The sequence below is a fragment of the Capra hircus genome, chromosome 1, assembly GCF_001704415.2.
Source record: "Capra hircus breed San Clemente chromosome 1, ASM170441v1, whole genome shotgun sequence".
NCBI lineage: Eukaryota > Metazoa > Chordata > Mammalia > Artiodactyla > Bovidae > Capra > Capra hircus.
The window spans coordinates 117,084,468-117,107,325 of NC_030808.1; the positions used below are offsets into that span (position 1 = coordinate 117,084,468).

At 37.3% G+C, this 22,858-nt stretch overlaps 1 protein-coding gene across 1 annotated transcript in view; it reads right to left on the minus strand.

The window, feature by feature from the left end:
* LOC102169223 (selenoprotein T) overlaps positions 7,265 to 22,858 on the minus strand; it is a 29,562-nt gene continuing 13,968 nt past the window's right edge. The window contains exons 2-6 of the mRNA XM_005675448.3: positions 16,866 to 16,976; positions 16,132 to 16,258; positions 14,139 to 14,226; positions 11,873 to 12,026; positions 7,265 to 11,322 (exon numbers count right to left, since the gene is read on the minus strand). Coding sequence (XP_005675505.3) covers positions 11,902 to 12,026; positions 14,139 to 14,226; positions 16,132 to 16,258; positions 16,866 to 16,976 — 451 coding nt within the window. The 3' untranslated portion in view covers positions 7,265 to 11,322; positions 11,873 to 11,901. The remainder of the gene's footprint in view (positions 11,323 to 11,872; positions 12,027 to 14,138; positions 14,227 to 16,131; positions 16,259 to 16,865; positions 16,977 to 22,858) is intronic.

Genomic DNA, 22,858 nt, shown 5'->3' on the forward strand with positions numbered 1-22,858 from the left:
AACCACTTTGGATTTTTCTTTCTTTAGTTTCTTTTGCAATGTCTTTAAGTTCATAGATCTTTTAATCAGTGTCCAATCTTTTAAGCCCCTCCAGTGAACTCTTCATCTAAGATATTGCATTGTTTCACTGCTACAATTTCCATTTGGTTCTTTTTTTGTATCTCCAAATCCTCTCATCACCATATCCATGTTTTTCCTTAAGTATTTGAGTAGATGGATAAAAACTATTTAAAAATCTTTGCTAATCCTATTGGCAGTCATTTCTGATAATTTTCTATTTATCAGTGTTTCTGCTACAATTCATATTTTCCTAATTCCTTCAATGAGTAGTAACTTTTTAAATGGATTGCCATTGCAAAATCTACATTGTGAAGGGTTTAATTTTGTTAGTTCCTTCAGGGTGTAAGACTGTTCAATGTGACAGGTTACTTCTGGATCGTGCTGCTTTCAAGGCTTGTTATTAAGCTTACAGGTGGGAGTTTAAGGTAATCTTTACTCTGGGCTAGTTTAGCTCTACTGCCAAGATGCGACCCTTCTGAGGTGTCTACTGAATGCCCTAAATTTCTCTCTCCATTCTGGCAGCTCAGAACATGAATGTTTCCCAGCCCTTTTGTGCTCTGGTAACTGTTCAGCTTGCAACTCCCCATTCTTTGCCCAGCCTTAAGAGGTTTCAGCAGAACACTCAAGAGAACACCTGTGGAGACTTGTGTGGCTGTTCCTTTGCGTAACTCTTTCCTCAACTTTCTGCCCTGCAAATTCTAGCCCCCTTCGTGAACTGCCACCTCAACTGAGTAATAGGACTGTGCTTTGACTGGGATTCCCCCCTTCTCTGCATCTGAGCACAGAAAGTGCCCATTATGAACTGTGTTCCCTCAAATTCATATGTTGAAGCCCTAACCCTCAATGTGACTACATATCAGAGACAGGGCCTTTACAGAGATAAAGTTAAACAAGGTCATAATGGTACAGCTCTAATCCTATAAGGTTGGTGTCCTTTTAAGAAGAGATACCAAAGATCTCTCTCTCCCTCCACATGGGCACAGAAGAAATGTCATGTGAGGACACATGAGAAGACAGTCGTCTACACACCAGGAAGAGAGGCCCACCAGAAACCAACCCTGATAGCACCGTGATTACTTCACAGTCTCCAGAACTGTGAGAACCTAAATTCCTGTTGCTCAAGCCACCCAGTCTGAGGGATTTCGTCAGCTAAGATACACCCCCAGGAGAAAGTCTGAAAGTGGTGGTTCATTGCTATGTTCTTTCTCTTGGGGATCAGTCCTGTACTGCCTGTTGTCCAGTTTCTCAAAGTAGTTGTTTCACAAATTTCGTCTACTTTTAATTATCTATTCAGAAAGTTTAGTTAGGGCTGTTACTCCATTGTGGCCAGAACCATGAATTCCCTCGTAACATGGTTTTCGTCTACTAACCAAATGATCTTCAGAAGTTTCTGGGATAGTAAGAGATGGAGAGGTACAGCACCGTCGTGAGGGGCCACTGAGAAGCCTTTAGTTACTGCCCATTATTCTCCTGAGGAAAGCAAGTGTATTACACCATCTTGACCACTATGGGAGAGGGGAATCTATACATCAATATATTGGGCAGCTCAGTATAGGCTAATCAAGATTTCAGATTTCAGGAGGACAAGGCTTTTAGGTCCTACTTATACTTCACTTTCACGCATTGGAGAAGAAAATGGCAACCCACTCCAGTGTTCTTGCCTCTAGAATCCCAGGGACGGGGAGCCTGGTGGGCTGCCGTCTATGGGGTCACACAGAGTCGGACACGACTGAAGCGACTTAGCAGCAGCAGCAGCAGCATACTTGTACTGAGTTCTCGTTTAGTCCAAGAGAGTAATCAGTTTAATATCCATCATATGATTTTCCTTAGAGTAAGAAAAATTAATTCCCTATACAGATATCTAGCTGTATCATTCCTGAAATCAATATTCATAGGATACAGAGTATTGTCCCCAGAGACTAAAGTCACGATTATGTCCTTAACTGGGTCACAAAGGGCAAGGATGGATTCTCAAAAACAAAAAACAAGAGGGACTTACTTGCCTGGCAGTCCAGTGGTTGGGACTCCACCATTCCACTGTAAAGGGAATGGGTTTGATCCCTGATTGGGGAGCTAAGATCTAGCCAGCTGCATGGTGCAGCTGAAAACCCTCACCAAGAATAATTACACTAAAACTCCAGATACTTTTAATTACAATGAATTTCATGTACTCTGGGCAAGGCAGGCTCCTTAGCCAATGAGCAGAAAATAGATACAAAAAGAAACTTAAATGATACCAAAGGGTTAAAAATTATGTTGTAAACATGAGACAATTTAAGGAGGATAATTCTAAGGGAATGTAAATTTTAGCATGAATCTAAACCCTGAAGTAAAAGAAAACTCCAGAATATAAAGGGACTATGACCACAGAAACTGACACTGAGTTGTAACCGCATAAATCACTGTGTGTTTGTCTCTGAGGTCAAAGATATAAGAGATGCTATGAGGATACCAAAATAGTTTTGTTAGAGCCTCTGCCTCCCCTCTGCTCCAGCCCCCCAACACCCTCGCTAGAGCCAAATCACCTCAAAACCCAGATCTGATCCTGCTACTCACCTGTACAAAGCCCCTCCTTGGCTATTAATCCACAGCATGCAGGCCAATTCCTCAGTTCTCAATGCCCTCTACCATCTTCCCTCCAACCTAGAGTTCCAGCCCACTTCCCATCACATGACTCACCCCTCTTCCTCCCACCCTCTCCCAGACACCTCTCAATGATCCTTCCCTGCAGGAATTATCAGAGATTTTGTTCCTCTGTACTTTCCCATCTCCGAATTCCTTGTTCCTCTTGCCTCCTTAATCTTCCTCCCCCATTTACCAAAAATTCTATATTCAAGGGTTTAGATCCAATGCCCCACCCTCTACTTCTGTAGCCCCCTTTGTTAGGCTTCTTTCACCAGGACTTACTATTTCGTGCTATGTTTATCTGGAACTATAAGCTCCCTGAATGCAGGAACTGCACTATACATCTTCACAATTGTTAGCCTCCACATTTCCTGGCTCAAAGAAACCTCAAAACATGCTTTAAGAAGCTAAACAGAAACATTGTCCTGAAGTTGGAATATTAAAAGAACACAGCTGCCTTTCAAGTGTGGATTTGCTTGTCCTTCCTACAGACTTCAAAGCTATTCCCCACCACCCTCTCAATCAGCCTAAGAAAAGGTGGAAGCCTGGAAGATTTCAACACAAGTTATTTTAATTGTTAGAAGACGTTTCTGGACTCTATTAGTCTGAAATATTAATCATCTTTTTCCACCCAACTCATAAATACAAATCTCTCCAGGGGAAAAAATATTCCTACACAAATGCTAGGCTGCTTTTAAACTTATTTACCTCAAAGCTGCTTCTGATCATGGTTCACTTGCTCACACAAGTTCCAAGGAAATAGGGACTTCCCTAGGAAACAATGTGAAGCCTCTTTCTGTATCCCCTTCCATGCTCTGCGGTGGCCCACTACCAACTTCAAGCCCTCAAAGTCCTCCTCTGTTCCTAATCAAAACCAGAAATCATTTATTAAGAGCCATTTCTCTTTGTTGGCTTGACAGTCTTTTCCCACAAAAATGTTTGTCACCTTCAATTTAGCTCTTTATTTTTGGAATGAGTCTTCCTCTGTCGAAGCAATTTTAAATATGGAAAAACTACTCAGGGAAGCAAAGGAGACCCTTGAAACTATACCAGGCCTTCTTAATAGGAAATCCTTTCAGTCTTGGCTAGAAAAGAACAGCCCTCTCCCCACTACACCCCACCACCAACCCCAGGTCCCAGCTAAAGGCTATGGTTCCCAGGATCCATTCCAGTACCCTTTAAGCAAGCATATGCTGATCCACTGGTCTCTCTGTCTCTCGATCTTTTTCTTCTCCTTTCCCAGCACCCTCCTCCAACACTCCTAACAGCTGCCCTACTAACATTTTGATCCAAGATTATTCTTTGCTGTAGGAAAGTGTCTTGGTCACTGTAGGACGTTTCATAACATTTCTGGCTCTACCAGCTATACACCAGGAGTTACACACCACACCCTCCCAGGAGTGACAATCAAAAATGTTTCATCACCAGTGTCTCCTGGACAAATCCCCCAGCTGAGAACCACGGCCTTAACCAAACCCATTCCTCCATCCAGCCATTCATTCACAGGCAACATTTATAAAACCAGCATTTTAGCCTTCCTCGACTTTCAGAGGCTTAGGTTTCCAGTATGTTCGCCATTACTTAACTCTGGACAGTATTTAATTGGTTTCTTGGCATTGTAACTCTCTTTAACATTTCAAAACTCACAGCTACGATTCTCACATTATCTTCCACATGCCTCTTCTGGATGCAAATTTCCTGGAACACATCCTCTTCAGTTACTGTAATAATCCTTAAGTATAATGCTGTAGTGCAGATTATGTGTAAACATTATATACATTTAAAGCAAGTGACTATAATGTGTATATTATGTACATTTTAAAGCAAATGACTCCATGTTTCCTAAGATAATGGGTGCAAACAGGTGCACACACATACCCCAACCAAGAAAAATAAGCAGTGCAGCAGGGGTTACACACGTCTCAGGAGAAATGGCTTCCTGGAATGCAAATTTTAAGATTTAGGGCATTATTAGAACAATAGAAAAGTTTTGTTACAAGCAACATGAACAATTTGGAGTGCATTTCTTGCATGGATTTTGAAATAGGTCTTTGGCAAAATTGTGTTTTGCAAAGTCACATCAAGCCAATCCCATGCAGACATGCGCTTCAGCACAAAGGTTGAGAGGCCCTACTTTAATGGGTTGGAGCACCTTCTTTGAATTAAAATTACAAGAACTTCAAGAAAACCTATGATCCAAACTCCAGCTCAGAGACAGGTGCAGTATTTTCAAATCCATCTTACAGACTGAGCTTTGCCTTCCCTAGGACTGGTACCCTCCTTCTTTCTCAATTCTCATCATGGAAAGTAAGGAGGGGAAGTGGTCAGGAAAACTGTGATTCCTAAATCCCTTCTGGGGGAAGGGTCCTTCCAGGTCTGAGTCCATCTGTAGCCTGACTTCAGTTATGTCAGGACAAGAAAACTATCATGTAAATTTGCCTTCTCTTCTGGCGTATCCTGCCTTCTATTTTCAGTTTAGTTGAAAAATTCCACATCATAGCTAAAGCAAATAAACAGTTGTGAAGTGAAACTGAGATTAAATTTTTAAGTTGGCTTTGTTAGTGGTCTCTTCTTTTCCCACAAGCGGTAATTCCTGATGAAGCTCTCTTTACTTTTCTCCTCCTTCCTCAAGCCTCACCAAGCATATATGGTTTTGTTTTCTTTTCGGTTTTGCACTCCCACAAGCTGAACAATCAGGGCAAGATACTTAACTCTTAAGTCTTTTCTCCAGAATGCTGAAGCAAATCTCAAAATCTTTCATATCACTAAATTTCCATATATATGTTTATTATAAATTTTATTGGCACAATCACACTAATAACCAACCTATTATTTCAGTTCAGTTCAGTCGCTCAGTCATGTCCAACTCTTTGCAACCCCATGAACAGCAGCACTCCAGGCCTCCCTGTCCATCACCAACTCCCGGAATTTACCCAAACTCATGTCCACTGAGTCGGTGATGCCATCCAGCCATCTCATCCTCTGTTGTCCCCTTCTCCTTCCTTCCTTCAATCTTTACCAACATCAGGGTCTTTTCATAGTCAGCTCTTCACATCAGGTGGCCAAAATATTGGAGTTTCAACTTCAACATCAGTCCTTCCAATGAACACCCAGGACTGATTTCCTTTAGGATGGACTGGTTGGATCTCCTTGCTGTCCAAGGGACTCCCAAGAGTCTTCTCCAACACCACAGTTCAAAAGCATCAATTCTTTGGTGCTCAGCCTTCCTTATAGTCGAACTCTCACATCCATACATGACCACAGGAAAAACCATAGCCTTGACTAGATGGACCTTTGTTGACAAAGTAATGTCTCTGCTTTTTAATATGCTGTCTAGATTGGTCATAACTTTCTTCCAAGGAGTGAGCGTCTTTTAGTTTCATGGCTGCAAATCACCATCTACAGTGATTTTGGAGCCCCAAAATATAAAAGTCAGCCACTGTTTTCCCATCTACTTGCCATGAAGTGATGGAACCGGATGCCATGATCTTAGTTTTCTGAACGTTGAGCTTTAAGCCAACTTTTTCACTCTCCTCTTTCACTTTCATCAAGAGGCTCTTTAGTTCTTCACTTTCTGCCGTAAGGGTAGTGTCATCTGTGTATCTGAGGTTATTGATATTTCTCCCGGCAATCTTGCTTCCAGTTTGTGTTCCTCCAGCCCAGCGTTTCTCATGATGCACTCTGCATATAAGTTAAATAAGCAGGGTGACAATATACAGCCTTGACGTACCCCTTTTCCTATTTGGAACCAGTCTGATTTTCCATGTCCTGTTGCTTCCTGACCTGCATACAAGTTTCTCAAGAGGCAGGTCAGGTGGCCAGGTATTCCCATCTCTTTCAGAATTTTCCAGTTTGTTGGGATCCACACAGTCAAAGGCTTTGGCATAGTCAATAAAGCAGAAATAGATGTTTTTCTGGAACTCAAATCTTGCTTTTTCAATGATCCAGCAAATGTTGGCAATTTTATCTGGTTCCTCTGCCTTTTCTAAAACCAGCTTGAACATCTGGAAGTTCACAGTTCACATATTATTTAAATACACTATATGTTTTAATACCTTAAAAACAGTGTCTCATCTCTAGATCGTCTGGACCATTAAAGAGATGAAATGCAGTAGCATTTTCTAATACATTAAGAAGCATTTAGGGGGAAATGTCATCAGCATACTTCCCTGCAAACAGACCTGTTCTTAGCAACTCAAGAGTAGCGATAAACAAGAGTGGTAATTGTTTTTTCTCTAGTAAGAGTTGCTAGTACACAAAGTAAATGAGAATAGCCAGTGGCCCCAGGGAATACTGGCAGCAACCTGCCAGCCAGGTTGTAACACTTTACTAGCCAAGCCGAGTGACCCAACACTGGCTCCATCCATTCCAGATAATTCCCAGGTCCTAAGCACTTGATCTCAACAGCTTACAACCACAAAGCCATAAACCTGTCTTACACAGTTATGATCCTGAATAGGAAGGAGGTTGTGTGCAGGGAATAAAGTCAATAATTAGAAAAAAGCAGACTTAATATGTCAGAATTATTAGAGTGGATATTATTTGAGAAACAGAATCCAAAGAATGTAACTCAAGTTTCAACGAGGTGATTTGAGACTTTATCAACATTTTGTATTCCTTTCCCATTCTCCCCAGGCCCCCACAAAATCTCCCCAATTACGGTGGAGGCTCATAGAAAATGAGACCAACTTCACCTTGGATTTTTCTATTACGTGAAAGTTAATCTTTTCCTTTTGCAGGGCTTAAGTTTAGAGTGGGTTTCCCTAGTGATTTAAGAACTCTACTGTGGTTACTACAATAAAACCAAGAGTATACATTTTGCCTACTCAGAATGGTAAAAATTTAAATACTCTGCCTTGAGAAAATCTGGCAATTCAAATGCATTATTTTATACTCAAAGATTTAACATTTCCTTTTAAAATACCCATCCCCAAAAGTCTTAATATATTAACCCAAAGGATAACAAATACACTGTATTGATAAAACAGATTAACTGGGACAATTAAACCCTCAATTTATTTTCTTTAAAACAACCTCATCTCATTCCATTTCTTCTTTGAGGTTCTCATTTTACTGACTGTCTTGTTCTTAGTAAGTCATTCTACAAATGTGAAGTGAATGTGCAAAATCTTCTTCTGTTCCACAAGTTACATTCGTCCTGAGCTCTTTGCACTCTGACCTCTGGTACCTCTGGTACTGTGCTCTGCGGTGTGGACCTCAAACTGACAGCATCAGCATTATCTGGAAGCTGGGCTAAAGTACAAATTACTGGAACCCGTCTCAGACCAAATGAATAAGAATCTCTAGGGACAGGATCCAGGAATTTGCCTTAATTATTCTCTCAAGTTGTAAAACCACTGCTATTACTCCTTTGCCTAGATATCATGTTGTTTCCTTTTATTTGCTCATGCTTAACAAAGGAAACAAAAGACATTCTACAAGCCTCGACAGAATGGGTGATTTAATGCTCTTCTCACTGTTCCTGAGACCAATTTCTATTTTTCTTCAGTTCAGATCTGTGTCTGCTTCTATTTGTTTTTAAGCCTAGAGGAAAGGAACCAGGGACTTTGAAGGAAAAGGCTCAGCTGGATTTAAGGAAAAACAACTTTGCTTTCTCTTCTGAGATTGTTAAATGGTCTGTATCAGTCAAGACAGAAACCTCATTTTATTTCTCTCCAGATTTGGGGATGTTAGCATGACTTTCACAGGGATTCTGGAAGTTAGGGGTGAAGGACAATAATCTAAACTGCTCCTGTTATGCTCAACCTCAGCACAGAACATACCACAGAGCTGTTGAAAAGTAACACAGAAGTACACACAACTGGACCATAAGGTTCAGGAAGCAGGTTAAGGTCCAAGAGTAGTTAAGACTGGACTGCCAAACTGGGGCTGGGGGTTGGGTGGGGAACGGGGGCGTGTTAGCACTGGTTGGGTTAGGAAGCCATTAGAAAACACTACTTGGTAACAACTTATACAATGTAAAATTTCCTAAATACAGTTATCAAGTGTTCTAGCACAGATTCAGCTTCAGAAAGGAGGGATTCCTTTCACATCAGCTTAATAAGTTTATTTTCACAATGCTGTAGAGGTAAGCCCCTGAACTTTACAATTCCTCATGTGTCTCTCAAAAAAGATTTTAAGTCTTAGTATTAAATATCAAATCATGCTTTAAGGTTCTGTAGGCTATTTTTAAAAATCAAAATTAATTAAAATTGTGACAATGATAAAATGCCAACCAATCAAAGTCTCAAACTAATAAAATTCAAAATAAGAATCATCATTAGTATCCTGTTAAATTTTGATAGTCATGTTTGATCAACTGCTATCATTAATCTCAGTGCCAAACTGCTATCATTAATCTCAGTGCCATGAGTTAATAATGCACATATATTCTGAAAGCCTATGTTTTTTGTACATTTTGTTGCTGAGGTATAAAGCCAGGTTTTACCAACGTTTTTTTTATTAGTCTAATATATAACCTCTTCCACAACAGCAACTACGTAAACACCCCAATAACATTAACCAAACTGGTGTCATGTTCTATGGTCTTCTAATTAACACAGTACATAAACATTTATAAACTATACAGCCACAGCAATTTATAAGCAACTATGTAATAAATTTTGAAATGTTAGGAATATAATAAAGCCACATTTTAAATAGCTCTTTTTTGTATTTTTTTATATTCACACATTCCACTAATTTCTTCACTAGACTCTATTAAATCTTAAATTTAAATATGACCGAACATAAAATAATATTGAAGGGTGTCAACAAAATAGTTGAGTTTTATCAGTGACCACGTCACTTAAAGCTACTCTTCAAAGGACGAGTCATTCACCCAAGGCAAACATGGAAAAAGTTAGAATTAAATCTTAAATTCTTCATCGCTGGCCTGTCAGACACATGGGACTATCTAAGATTCAAGTTTGGAAGTTCTAAATGTCAAAAGACTAACCATCACTAGTGGAATGTCTGATGCTGAAGAAAGTTCCTAAACAAACTCAACAGTGTTTTCAACTTGTAAGAGGGAAAAAGTCTGGGCTGGTACAAATCAAGTTAACAGGGCTTTAAACCCTAGTCAAAGACAGCGAAATGTTATTACACCTGAGTAATAACCTCCTAGTAACCTCTAGCTTAAATTATAATGACTCTTGCCACAGTGTGATCTTAGGTTAACAGTTCTGCAGCCTTAATTAAAAGGATAAGGCATTTAATCAATTTTCTGTCATGAATTATTAGGCTAACTTCTGTTCAGCTAGGGACTACAGTGTGTTCTACCTTGAGGCTGTCACGATCATGATAATAACCAGACATGCATTTTAACAAATATTCACTGACAAATGAAGTATAACATTCTGCAAAGTGTTTGGTGGACTCAATATTGAAACATCTCATAACTTTTCCATAATCCCTTTTCTTCCACTAACAAAACTGGACCTACCACTTCTGTTCCTACATGGAAGCTGAAGTATGTTATGACTGTTGCTATATGACTATTTTTCTACTTTATGGCCCTATTTCGGCTAAATTATAGTCTTTATCAATTTAAATTTAAAAAAACAAAACCTACCTTTTTAGAACTCTGGAAAGACATTAAATTCACCAAATAAAAAACTTCAATTTTGTTCCTCAGATATAGTAAAATTCTGATATATGATGTCAAGTTAAATTATTAGACAAGTGATCTCCATGTACCTAACATTAATGTTGTAAAGAGGTTTAACTAAACTTAACTAAACTTTCTTTAGTGAAGCAAGTTTCAATTATCCTAAAAATGGTGATTGACCTATTACTTATGTGTGAATCTAAAGTGTGTCGCCTAGGAAATTATTAGTGAGTCAAAGAACAAAAATTTAGGTAGACAACTGTTAAATATAATGTTAATAGGTACGCTGGGCAATAAACTTGAACTTTTTATTTAACTTATGTCTGTTTAGTTTTTTATTGAGTTAAGTATAAAGGCCCAGTTAATCAACTCATTAAATTGGTCAAGGCAGAACACTTGAACTACATAACAGGATTTAAAAAGCGGTTGGTCTTTTAGTAGTTCTCTGGTAATCACACACGCGCACACACACACAGACACAACTGGTAGAGTACTCTGGATATAGGATTTCCCCCCCATAATCTTATATAATATGCTGTTCACAATCTGCAGTATTTTGAAAACTATATAAATTGGACATGACCAAATTAGAGATGTCTGATAAACTCTTATAAAGTATTTGGGAACTTCAGCTCTAGTCCCCAAAAGATCAATTTTAAACTATAAAAAAGGAAAATTCATATAAAATCACAACAGATTTAACAGAAATCTTTGAAAAAAAAAAAAATTGTAACGCAATTTTCTACTTTTGACCAAGAAAAAAAAAGTACAAGGAGTATGTCTGCATTTTTTAAAACTATTAACTGAGTGGATCTGGGGAAGAAAAAAAGCTATACAGTATTATTGCACTCCACGAATGTGCAGAATTCCAAAATGTGCCAGCACTGAAAAACTGCCTTGCATTGAGGTTTTCCAAGAGGTACAACGAGCCTGCCAAGAAAGCATCTGGTCTGTACTAACAGCTTGCTGTCTTCAGTACAGGCCTTCATAATGTCAGTCACGCTGCTCTTGCAAAAATCCCTTAATGTCTGAAAGATACAAAGAAAAAAAAAAGAGCATTTTATTTTAAAAATTCACTCATAAAATTAACTTGCTGATCAGAAAAGAACCGAGAACATCTCTGCTAAACAAAATTAACTTTCACCCCTCCATGTTCATGCACATTTGCTTATAAATTTTCTATTGTGAGCATGTGAAAAGAAATTGCATAGTCCTAAGAACTAGTTATTTGAAGGTAAAGGGAGGGTTTATATGTAAAATACAGATACAGTACATGAATTCTAGTCATTAGGAGTTCATAGTCAAAAAAATGCTATTACAGGCCCAATTATTAAGCCTTAAACATAAAACTAATAGCACAACCTTACTTTATGGTCCAAACGCTCTTGGACACTTATGAATTTTAATAAAAAAGACATTCATTTGTTAAATCTTAAGTTGGAAACTCAATTGACAATAAATGTATTATCTATTATTATATATGTATATCTAGTATACTAATATAACATATATGTAATATCTTACTGATTCATGAGAATTAACTGATACCTATAGTTACTGCATTTTTAAACTACTTACAAAAGAGTTTTCAGTGCTGATAGTTGGGGCTATGATCGATGGTGTGGGATTGAATCCATATGCACGTTGAGCTTCATTTCATTGTCAAGAATTTGAACAAGCTGTTGCATGGATGGAAGGTGACCAGATTCCAACTTAGACCACACAGGTACATCTACAAAAATAAATGGTACCGCCCTCTCCAAATTAAAGATGATTCTATAATAGACATTCATTCTACAAATATGTACTGTACTCTATGCACACAGCTGGAGACAGAATTAAGCTTTTTGCTTTTATGAGGTTTACATTCTAGTAGAGGAAATATAAAAAGAACTATACCAATAGCTACAAAATTACCCTTGTACACTAAAAATTAAAACGAGAAGATGCTACAAGAGGGATATATGAGGCTGGGAAGGAGCCTTTGTACTTAATATTATTAAAACAGAGATACTATTAAAATTGAGAGATATTATTATGAAACATAAAAGCTAAAATATAGAAGAATGGTACAAACAAGGCAGGAGAGGTAAACAGGGATTAGATCAGGGATCAAAAAACTATAAAGGGTCAGAGAGTAAGCATGTTTAGTTCAAGAAGGTATATAGTCTGTCCCAGCTACTTAATATCCATTATAGCCCAAAAGCAGTAACAGGCAACAGATAAATGAATGGGCATGGCTGTGTTCCAATAAAACTTTATTTACAAAGCAGGAAGCAGAAGATATGTTACACAGGGCCATGGTTTGTCCGTGCCTACGCTATGTCATGCATGGCCTTTTGTCCATGTTAAATGTTCTGGTCTTTATCTTGAGAACAAAATAAAGCCATTTAATAAATTTGAGGCAGTGAAGCAACAAGATAAAAGGTGCATTTAAAAAAATCTTCTTTTAAATAACTCAACTGTTTGGAGCAGGTATCAGCAAATTTTTCTATATAAAGCCAGACAGTAAATATTTTAGACTTTACAAACCAAGAGGCAAAATCAAGGATATTATATAGGTACTTATATTAATTTTTCATTGATGAAATACAAGACTCTAGGTATGAGTACTGAAATTTGAATTTCATATAATTTCTATGTCACAAAATATTCGTTTGATTGTTTATCCATTAAAAAATGTAAAAAGGAATTCTCTAGTGGTACAGTGGTTAGGACTTAGCATTTTCACTGCAAGGGCCTGGATTCAATCCCTGGGGGTCGGGGAACTAAGACCCTGCAAACCACATAGCGCAGCCAAAAAAACCCAACAAAACGTTAAGCACCACCTAGCAACAATGGATAGACCTAGAGATTATCAAACTAAGTGAAGCAAGCCAAATATCTATGATATCACTTATATGTGGAATCTTAAAAAAAAAAGACACAAATGAGCTTATTCACAAAACAGAAAGACTCACAGACCCAGAAAACAAACTTATGACTACCAAAGAGGAAAAGGATTAGGGAGAAGGATAACTTAAGAGGCTGGGATTAACATATATACATGTTGCTTCCCATAAAATAAATAAATAAGGACCTACTGTATAACACAGGAAAATGTACTCAACATTAATAACCCAGAAGGGAAAAGAATCCAAAAAAAGAATATATATATATATAGGAATCACTGTGCTGTATATTTGAAAACTACAAGCCATTGTAAATCAACTATACTTCAATTAAAAAAAAACTTTTAATAAAAATACATAAGTAAATTTTAAAACTGTAAAAGCCATTGTTAGCTCATAGGCCATACTATACTTGCCACCCTACTTGCCATAGGCCATACTATACATGCCACAATATGTTAAAGGGTAACAAGATAATCGTGGCTTGGATTAGGGTGGTTAGCAATGAAGATAAACAGAAGCTGACCTTTGAAAATTGTAAAACGTAGAATTGAGAAAAATTGGTAATCCATTAGATATGGAGAGCAAGTGATGTTATCCTAGGCTTCTGACATGAGCAACTGGGTAGAATGATAACGATGCCATTAACTAAGTGAAAGATGCCAGGAAAGGAGCAAATGGAACATAAAAGAACTGCAGGAAGCTGAGGTGATCAACCGTTTGGGAGTAGGCAATGCTTAGGATTCCTGGCTACATACAGAACATAGAAGAGAGGTCTAGAACTCTCCAGACTATACATTCAAGGGTCATCACACAGATGTTACTCTAAAGCCATGGAGTAGCTGAGGACCATACAAGGATATAATTTGGCATATTATGAAAAATAGAAAAGCTTGATGCTTAATATAAATCATTTAAAATTTATTACAAAATGCAAACTACTCAGAACCTACCATTCAAAGTTATCTCAAATGCACCTGTTGACATACACTGGTTTTCAATCATGTTGCTCAAGAAGAATACCATCATACATGCATAGACCTAAGAGAAAATATAATCAAACACAACAGGTTAAGTCAGTCTCAAATCAAAACAACATGACAAGCAAATACAGTCTCATTTTTATTTGGTAACTGTTCTTTTCATATCTACCTGAAGATTATATACAATTATTCCATTTCCATATATTCAGATAATGTACACAGAAAACTGCAACACTAATTCGCAGCTCCATATACTCTGAAGAATTTATACATGTTATTCCTAATGTACAGATAAAATTTCTGGGGACTTCCCTGGTGGTCCAGTGGTTAAGACTCCACACTCCCACTTCAGGGGGCATGGGTTTGATCCCTAGTTGGGGAACTAAGATTCCACACGTTGCCAAAAAATTGAAAAAAAAAAAAAAAAAAAGATAAAAAAATTTAAAATCTCATAATAGCCTTATTAAGTTAAACAAAAGAATACCAGCTTAAGATGGATTCATTTTCGCATTTTTATGATCTAATGTATGAATTCCCAGGAGACTAGTGATGCAATCATCAGCAATTCCATGTATTCAATACAACCTGTCCATGTTCCAAACAACTCATGTGAAGTCAAACTGGAAAAAGTAGGTTAGAAAGCACTAGCATATTAAGTTATATTCATTCACTTCCTGAAGGCAAATCCATACTCTCCCAAGAAATTAAAAGCTCCTGCTAGACAGAAAGGTTTTAATTTAACAAAATCACCCAATCAAAAGTAGGATGTAGTGAGGATATCAATTCACAGCAAGCTGCTTCAGAAAAACAAATTAAAATGCCTACAGCAGATGAGAAGGAGCTTTCCCCTAGTCCCACTTGAGCTAGGTGGGCTCTGATTTCACAGAAGTTATCCCGGTATCTAGGGACAAAGTTTGCTTTCTTGAGAACAATACACAAGGAAGTGTCATGAAAGCTATAGCTTTCAGGTATCCTCTTCCACAGTAGATCAACAATGTTTTAAGTCTATACAAGTAAACTGCACTAAAGATAATGTGGAATCAACAGAATTAACAAATATGGCACAAAACATTGTCGTAAGTACTCTTAATCCTATGTAAATCAACATTTTGTTAATAAGAGTAGATACATATCTCAATTAGAAGTAGCACCTGAGGATGTTTATTTTAAGAAGTCTTGCCTGCTACTGGAAATTAAATGATTCTGTAAGAAAAAGAACAGCTTTGTTATGAGCTGGCTAAAGGTTGTCTCAGCACAGAACTAATGGATAAGACAGAGAACTCCAAAAGACAGTAATTCTTAGAAGGAAATCTAAGCAATATCATTCAAGAGAGAAACAAAAATTAGTCCTATTTCTCAGAGAAGAAAGGTAGACCCTGCAGAAAAAATGATTTTAAGTAAAACAGATGAGAGCTCTAGAAAACAGTCCGCTGCAACAAAGAAGAAAATGGCACAAGACCCTTACGTCTATTTATACTGACTTTTTCCAGTTAATTTGCTTTAGATTCCTCATGGACAGAAATGTCAAAGAACAAAGAATAAAAACAGAGAGTTGGATAAGAGTAAATTGGTGGAAATCTCATTTTTAATGTGAATAAACCTATTAATACTCATTAGTTTGTATAAAAGGTCTACATTGTGTATGCATTGTTTTGCTGTATGACTTGGCCCAAGTTATACAATCAAAATCAGGTATGAAATTATTTTGTGCCCAGGTTCTACTAAAGTAACACTTCTTTAGCTTTCAAACAATAAAACATAAGACCTAATCATTCTTAATATACAAATATGGAGACTATGGCCAAAGGAAGTTAAGTGCTTTGCCAAGAGGAAAAAAAAAAACTGATTTAAGTTGATATAGCACATGTAAATGGCAAAAAGTACTTAAAAAAAGAAAAACCCACTAGACTCTTTCATTGACAACCTAAAAACCTGTAGGTATCAAACCTATTATATTACATACCTTATTTTCTTGGCCCCACTGCCAGATGCTAGGAGCTTGCATGCCAAAGAAAGCAAAAGGATCCTTGCCAACAATTATTAAGCCTATTAATACTAGCTTGAAGACTGACAGGAAAGATGCTATGTGTCTATCAAAAGAAAAGAAATAAATTAATCAGAAGCTGCAATTTCTATTTCAAAATTTCATAACTCAAATCTATGTGTATAGACATTTTTTAAACACTAAATCTAAAAATTGCTAAATATACCAGGAAAAAGCTAGTAATTAATTTTTTTCTCTTCAGTAAGTCCTTGTTGTTTATCCATTTTAAATATAGTAGTGTGTACCTGTCCATCCCAAACTCCCGTAACTAAATTTTATTGTGCAGCATAAAACAAAAATGTTTAAGATCTTGGAATCAACCAAAAACTAATTTATAAAATTATATATAGCACTGATCTCTAAAGATACTATTATTTTAACAGTACACAACTTTGTACCATTGACTTGATTTATTGCCACAATAAAAATTAAGAAAACACATCTTTAGAAGGGTTGCCATCTCTGAAATGTCTTCCTGTTTCCCTTCTTACAGAAAAATTCTTTGGTATTTACAAAACTGTTCTCTGTAAAGTATAACCAACTAAGAAATTATAATAACCAAGGACAGTTAATTCAACCAATTCATAAAAGTTTATTGACAAATGAGAAAAAAATTCATTTAAAAACTCCTTAATAAGCCAACATTTACTTACCTATATATTGGTTGAGGGAGGTAATTCTCTCCTTCTATGCGGATGTCAGGGTACCGCTGGCTAATAACCCGCATGTACTCCTCAAACACCCGCCTGTAACCTCAGGAAACACTGCAGAAAAACAGAAGTGTTTTCATTAAGTGGTTTAGAATGTGACTAGATTTATTTTGTAGTTATGGGACTTCCTTGATGACTTAGTGGTAAAAAAAAAAAAATCTGCCTGCCAATGCAGGAGACACAGATTCGATCCCTGGGTCAGATAGATCCCCTGGAGAAGGAAACGCAATCCACTCCAGTATTCTTGCCTAGAAAATCCCATGGACAGAGGAGCCTGGCAGGCTACAGTCCATGGGATCGCAAGAGTCAGATATGACTTACTGACTAAACAACAACATTTTGTAGTTAAACAACATTTTGTAGTTATACAAAACCTAAAAATAATTAGCAAGATTAAAAATCTTTCTCAAAACAGTTATATATTAGTAATGATTGATGGTGTATAAGTGGACTTTTCTCACAGATGAGTTATCTTACCTTCAAGTAAATTCTTCTATTAGAACATTAAACTTTATAGATGTGGGTTATAGAAGCAAATGCCTATTTACAGAAGTCACCATATTCTCAACTTCCAAATACCGTTTTTCTGTTTGTTTGTTTTTTTTTTAAATCAACAACTGTGTAAACAATGAAATGAAAACAACTCATTTATATCTGAATTAGAGACATTCAAAATCTGGACATAGCGGACTTTCCTGGTGGTCCAGTCGTTAAGAATCCACCTGCCAATACAGGGGACATGGGTCTGATCCTTAGTCCAGGAAGATTCCACGCACCCCAGAGCAAGTAAGTCCATGCACCGCAACTATGGAGCCCCCGCTCTAAGCCTATCCCCTGCAATAAGAGAAGCTACCACGAGAGCCCCATGAACAGCAATGAAAAGTAGTCCTCCCCTGCCATAACTAGAGAACGCATGTGCACAGAAATGAAGACCCAGTGAAGCCAATAATAAATAAATATAATTTTAAAAAAAGTCTGGGCACAGGAATCTTAAAAAAATGCTAAGGCGTTAGACACAACACATTGTTTCTTATTCCAACTCTACCCTTAACTGCCTGCTCAATCACAATAAAAGAAACTACAATTTCTTAGATCCTTTCTGACTCTCTACTTAACAAATAAAAACACTGAGAAGATACTTTTCAGCAATGACAGTAATCCATGTCATTACTCCAGAAATTAAGTCAACAGCATCCAATCATCTCCATTAAAATCTCTGAATAACTAAACTGTGGATCTATATGTTGCTCTAGGAGGAAAAGGAAGATATGCCACCAGAATGCATATACAGAGGAAAAAAGTACATTGAAAACTTACTAGTAAGACACTGATTAAAGAAACTGAAGACACAAATAAATGAAAACATTTTGTGTCTATGGATCAGAAAAATTTATATTGTTAAAATGTCCACATTTTCCAAAGCAATTTATAGATTTTATGCAATGCCTAACAAAACTGCAATGACATTTTTCACAGAAATAGAACAAACAATTCTAGCATTTGTATAAAACCAGAAAAGCCCCCAAGTAGCCGAAGAAATCTTTAGAAAGAAGAATAAAGCTGGAGGCAACATGCTTCCTTACTTCAAACTATGTTACAAAGCTACAGTATGTATGGCAGGTATATAAAGGCACATAGCTCAATGAGAAAGAATCCAGAAATAAACCCACACATATATGCTCAAGTAATTTATAATACAGGAGCCAAGAATATACAATGGGAAAAGGACAGTCTCTTTAATAAATGGTGTTGGGAAAAGTGGACATGTAAAGAATGATGGTCTTACATCATACACAAAAATCAACTCAAAATGGAAGTTGAACAGAAGATCTGAAACCATTAAACTCCTAGAAGAAAACACAGGGCTAAGCTCCTTGACATTGATCCTCACAATGAATTTTTTAAAAGCTTCTGCACAGCAAAGAAAACCATCAACAAACAAAATGAAAGGGCAATCTATAGAATGGGACAAAATACTTGCATATATAACTTCCAATAAGGGGTTAATATCCAAAATATATAAGAAATTCACGTAATTCAATAGCCAAAAAAATCAAAACTCTACTTCAAAAACGGGCAACAGGGGAATTCTCTAGTGGTCCAGTGGTTAGAACTCAGTAATTTCACTGTGGGAGACTGGGTTCAAGCCCTGTTCCAGGAACTAAGATCCTGCAAGCTGCAGTGTGGCCAAAAAGAAAAGAAAACATGGGAAAGGAACCTGAAAAGACATTTTTCCAAAAAAGACATAAATATGGCCCACAACACTTGAAAAAATGCTCAACATCATTAATCAACAGGGAAATGCAAATCAAAACCACAATGAGTTATCACCTCATACCTGTTAGAACGTCTATCATCAAAAACACATTATAAAGCAATGAAGGTACCACTTGGGAGGAGGAAACAGGGTCAGTAATTGATAGCAGGACGAAACCTGAGGTGCCAGCTTTGTCAATCATACAATCATCCAGGAAAAAAAATATCAACCACCACCATCACCAGCTCAAACTAACAGCATCAAATTTACATCTGACAGGGAGAACAAGTCCAAATGTTAGTAGATCTCAATGTAAGAAAACTCACTAAAAAAAAGAGAGAGAGAAATTCACCACTCTTTCTTTACAAATAATACTTCTACACTGAGAATGAAGATCTCACAAAAGATAAGAACGAAATTTTTGCAAAAGGAGACAAGTCTCTATTAACTAAACAAAAGAACTTAAGAATCTCCAGACACTTTATCTTTACTAATAAACATTTACTTCATCCAACATTTTATTATAACTATTGTTAGATTCATCAAGTATGTCTTTTTGCCACAACTGCTTTCTATATAAGAGAATTTTAATGTTGCTTTTGTTTTGTTTTGCTTTACATTACAAAAATAATGGAAAGCACTTATGTACCTTTTTATACTGTGCATGAGGTTCAAACCAGTCAATGTGGGAATCAAACCAGACAACCCTAAAGAAAACCAACCCTGAGTATTCATTGGAAGGACTGATGCAAAAGCTGAAGCTCCAATACTTTGGCCACCTGATGCGAAGAGCCAAATCATTGGAAAAGACCATGATGCTGGGAAAGATTGAAGGCAAAAGGCAAAGAGGGCAGCAGATGAGATGGTTAGATAGCATCACCAACTCAACGGACATGAATTCGAGCAAACTCCAGGAGATTAGTGAAGGACAGAGAAACCTGATCACAAAGAATCAGACATGACTAAGCGACTGAACAGTAACAACTTACACACCTAACTACCTTGAAACCAAGAAATGACACATAATTTCAATGCCTAAGTTTGCATCAGTATTTACAATGGAGTTGATGATCTAAAATGAGGATATGTAACTTTTAATGCAGTATTTGAGAGCTGGAGACTTGAGTTGAAATTTCCTTTTTTATAGACAAAGAAGAAAAAACTGAATCCCAGAGAGATCAAGTGACTTCAGATATGGTCCCCCTTAGTCAGGGCTGAAACTGGAACACAGACTTTGTGATTTCAGATCCTAGGCCCTTTCCATTAAACCTCAACAAGGCAGTTACTGATGCCTGTGTCCACAAATCTCTGCTACTTTAAGGCTACAATCAAGTACCCATAAAGTAGCAGAGATCTCTTGAGGTTCTTCTGACGAAGATACAGATTCTCCCACCAGGCGAACTAAGCCTGTGGGCCCCAACAATCCTTGTGTTTGCTCTAGGAGTTCCAACCCTTCTTCAAGGGAGCCCCAAGAGGCCCAGCTAGAGAGGAGTGTCTAAGCACAGGCAACACACAGGTTAGGTTCCTCCCAGTCCCAGTTTTCTGGCTGCTGTGCTCAAAACCTAAGTCTATCCTTGGTTTTCCTGGTCCCAACTCCTCAGTTCAGTCTCAGATCTTTGTATCGAACTCCGCACCATAATCTTGAATCAACCCATAATCTTGACATCTAAAAAGGACTTTAAATCTGTAACTTTCTTCAAATTTCCAGTTATAAAATGAATAAGTCATGGGGATGTATAATGTACAACATGGTGACTATAAACTAATAATACTGTATTTCATATATGAATGTAGCTGGGAGAGCAGCTCTTGAAATCAAGTTTTCATCATGGAAACCCAACAATGTAACTACGGTGTATAATGGCAGATGTTAACTGGACTTATTGTGTGATTATCTTGTAATATATACAAATATCAAGTCACTACACTGTACACTTGAAACTGTTATATCTCGAAACAACAACTGTATATTTATTTCTGAAAAATGAAGCAATTTACAAGACTGACAACATATTCTTAGACAAGTTTACTCATACATAAGTAAACATTCCTCCCCATATTTGCCTTCAGATGTGTGAAGAAAAAACAAGTAACTTTTTTCCTATATAATGATGTCCCCAAAATGTTAAAATTGTTTTGAAATTGCAATCATTACTGCTGACAGATGTTTTCCAAAATAAAACATATCTAGTGTTTATTGAGGTATGAAAGATGTTAAATTAAAGGCACACATGGTAAGGAATCAGTAATCATTTCACATCTACCACTACACCCAGCTCTTTCCACTTTTCCACTCTTTCTGGGTCAGTGAGTAAAACTACATAACTCATAGAATACCTTCGACAAAATAAGTAGGTGAACATACTAAATTGTAGCTGCTGCCTTTTCCTTCTGCCCCTGAGCCAAAGTCCTTAAGAAGTAAATTAATCCACCTGCAGTGCAGGAAGGGAATATTAATCTACCTTCAGTGCAGGAAGCACAGGAGACGTGGGTTTGATTTCTGAATTGGGAAGATCCCCTGGAGAAGGAAATGACAACCCACTCCAGTATTCTTGCCTGGGAAATCCCATGGACAGAGGAGCCTGGCCGCCTACAATTCATGTGGTTGCAAGAGTCGGACACAACTTAGCAACTAAACACATAAGCACTTTGCAAATCTCTTCCTTGTAAAACAAAAATACCTTACAATAAGAAGTAACTTTTGCAACTGCTAAATTTAAAATATTTCACATAGTACTTCTCAAAGATTAATTTTCTAAAAGAAAGAACCTGCATACAAACTAGATGATCCTTCTGTAATGAACAGAAAGGAAATTTAGGAATGACTGTGTTGTTTCAAATACATTCTGTGCTTTTTTCAGTCCATCGTGTTTCAGCCTAATTCATGGTACCAACCATCCCACTTTGCCTTTTCTATACCAACATCTGTCCATAACTGTAGTCAAATGCCTGCTTACATGAAACCCTACCCCTCCTATTTCCTTACTGAAGGAAAACAGGGCACAATCTCACCTATTTGTTGTTATGAAATAAAACCTTGTGAGTTCTTTCTATTTCCTGCATCTCTTGAACTTACCGCCCTCCCCCCTTTTATTCAGAATAATCTCCCCTCCAATCATCCAACTACCCACACATAGGATTGGCTCCTGTTTATACAATAAAACTCAACTTTCTGCAGTATCTGATGTTGCATTTGCAGAAATGCAAACCTGTCAGAGGAAGACTTGAGTGCCCTCTCTAAAAATGAACCAGGATTTTAAAAAGTAACTATCAGGACTTCCCTAGGGGTTCAGTGGCTGAGAATCTGTGCTCTCAACGCAGGGGGGCCCAGGTTTGACCCCTGCTCAGGGAACTAAATGCCAGTAACTAAGAGTTCACATGCAGCAATGAAGACTGAAGACCCAGCACAGCCAAATAAATAAAAAATATTTTTTTAAAAGGTAACTCTCAAGACAGGTGAACATTTAATCAAAGCTGTTGTGGGTAGAGAGGGGTAATCTTTTAAAAGGCCTAGGGAGAAGGGATAAATCAATCTTCAAAGAGAAAAAAATAAAACTTTTTACTGAGAAAAGTACAAGTGTGAGCCAGGGGAAGAGTGAGCAAAGTCCTCTCAGATGCTTCAGTCTTATATTTAGGCCCATCCTGAGGCACAGTTGCATTCCTGCCTTTGGATTCTGTA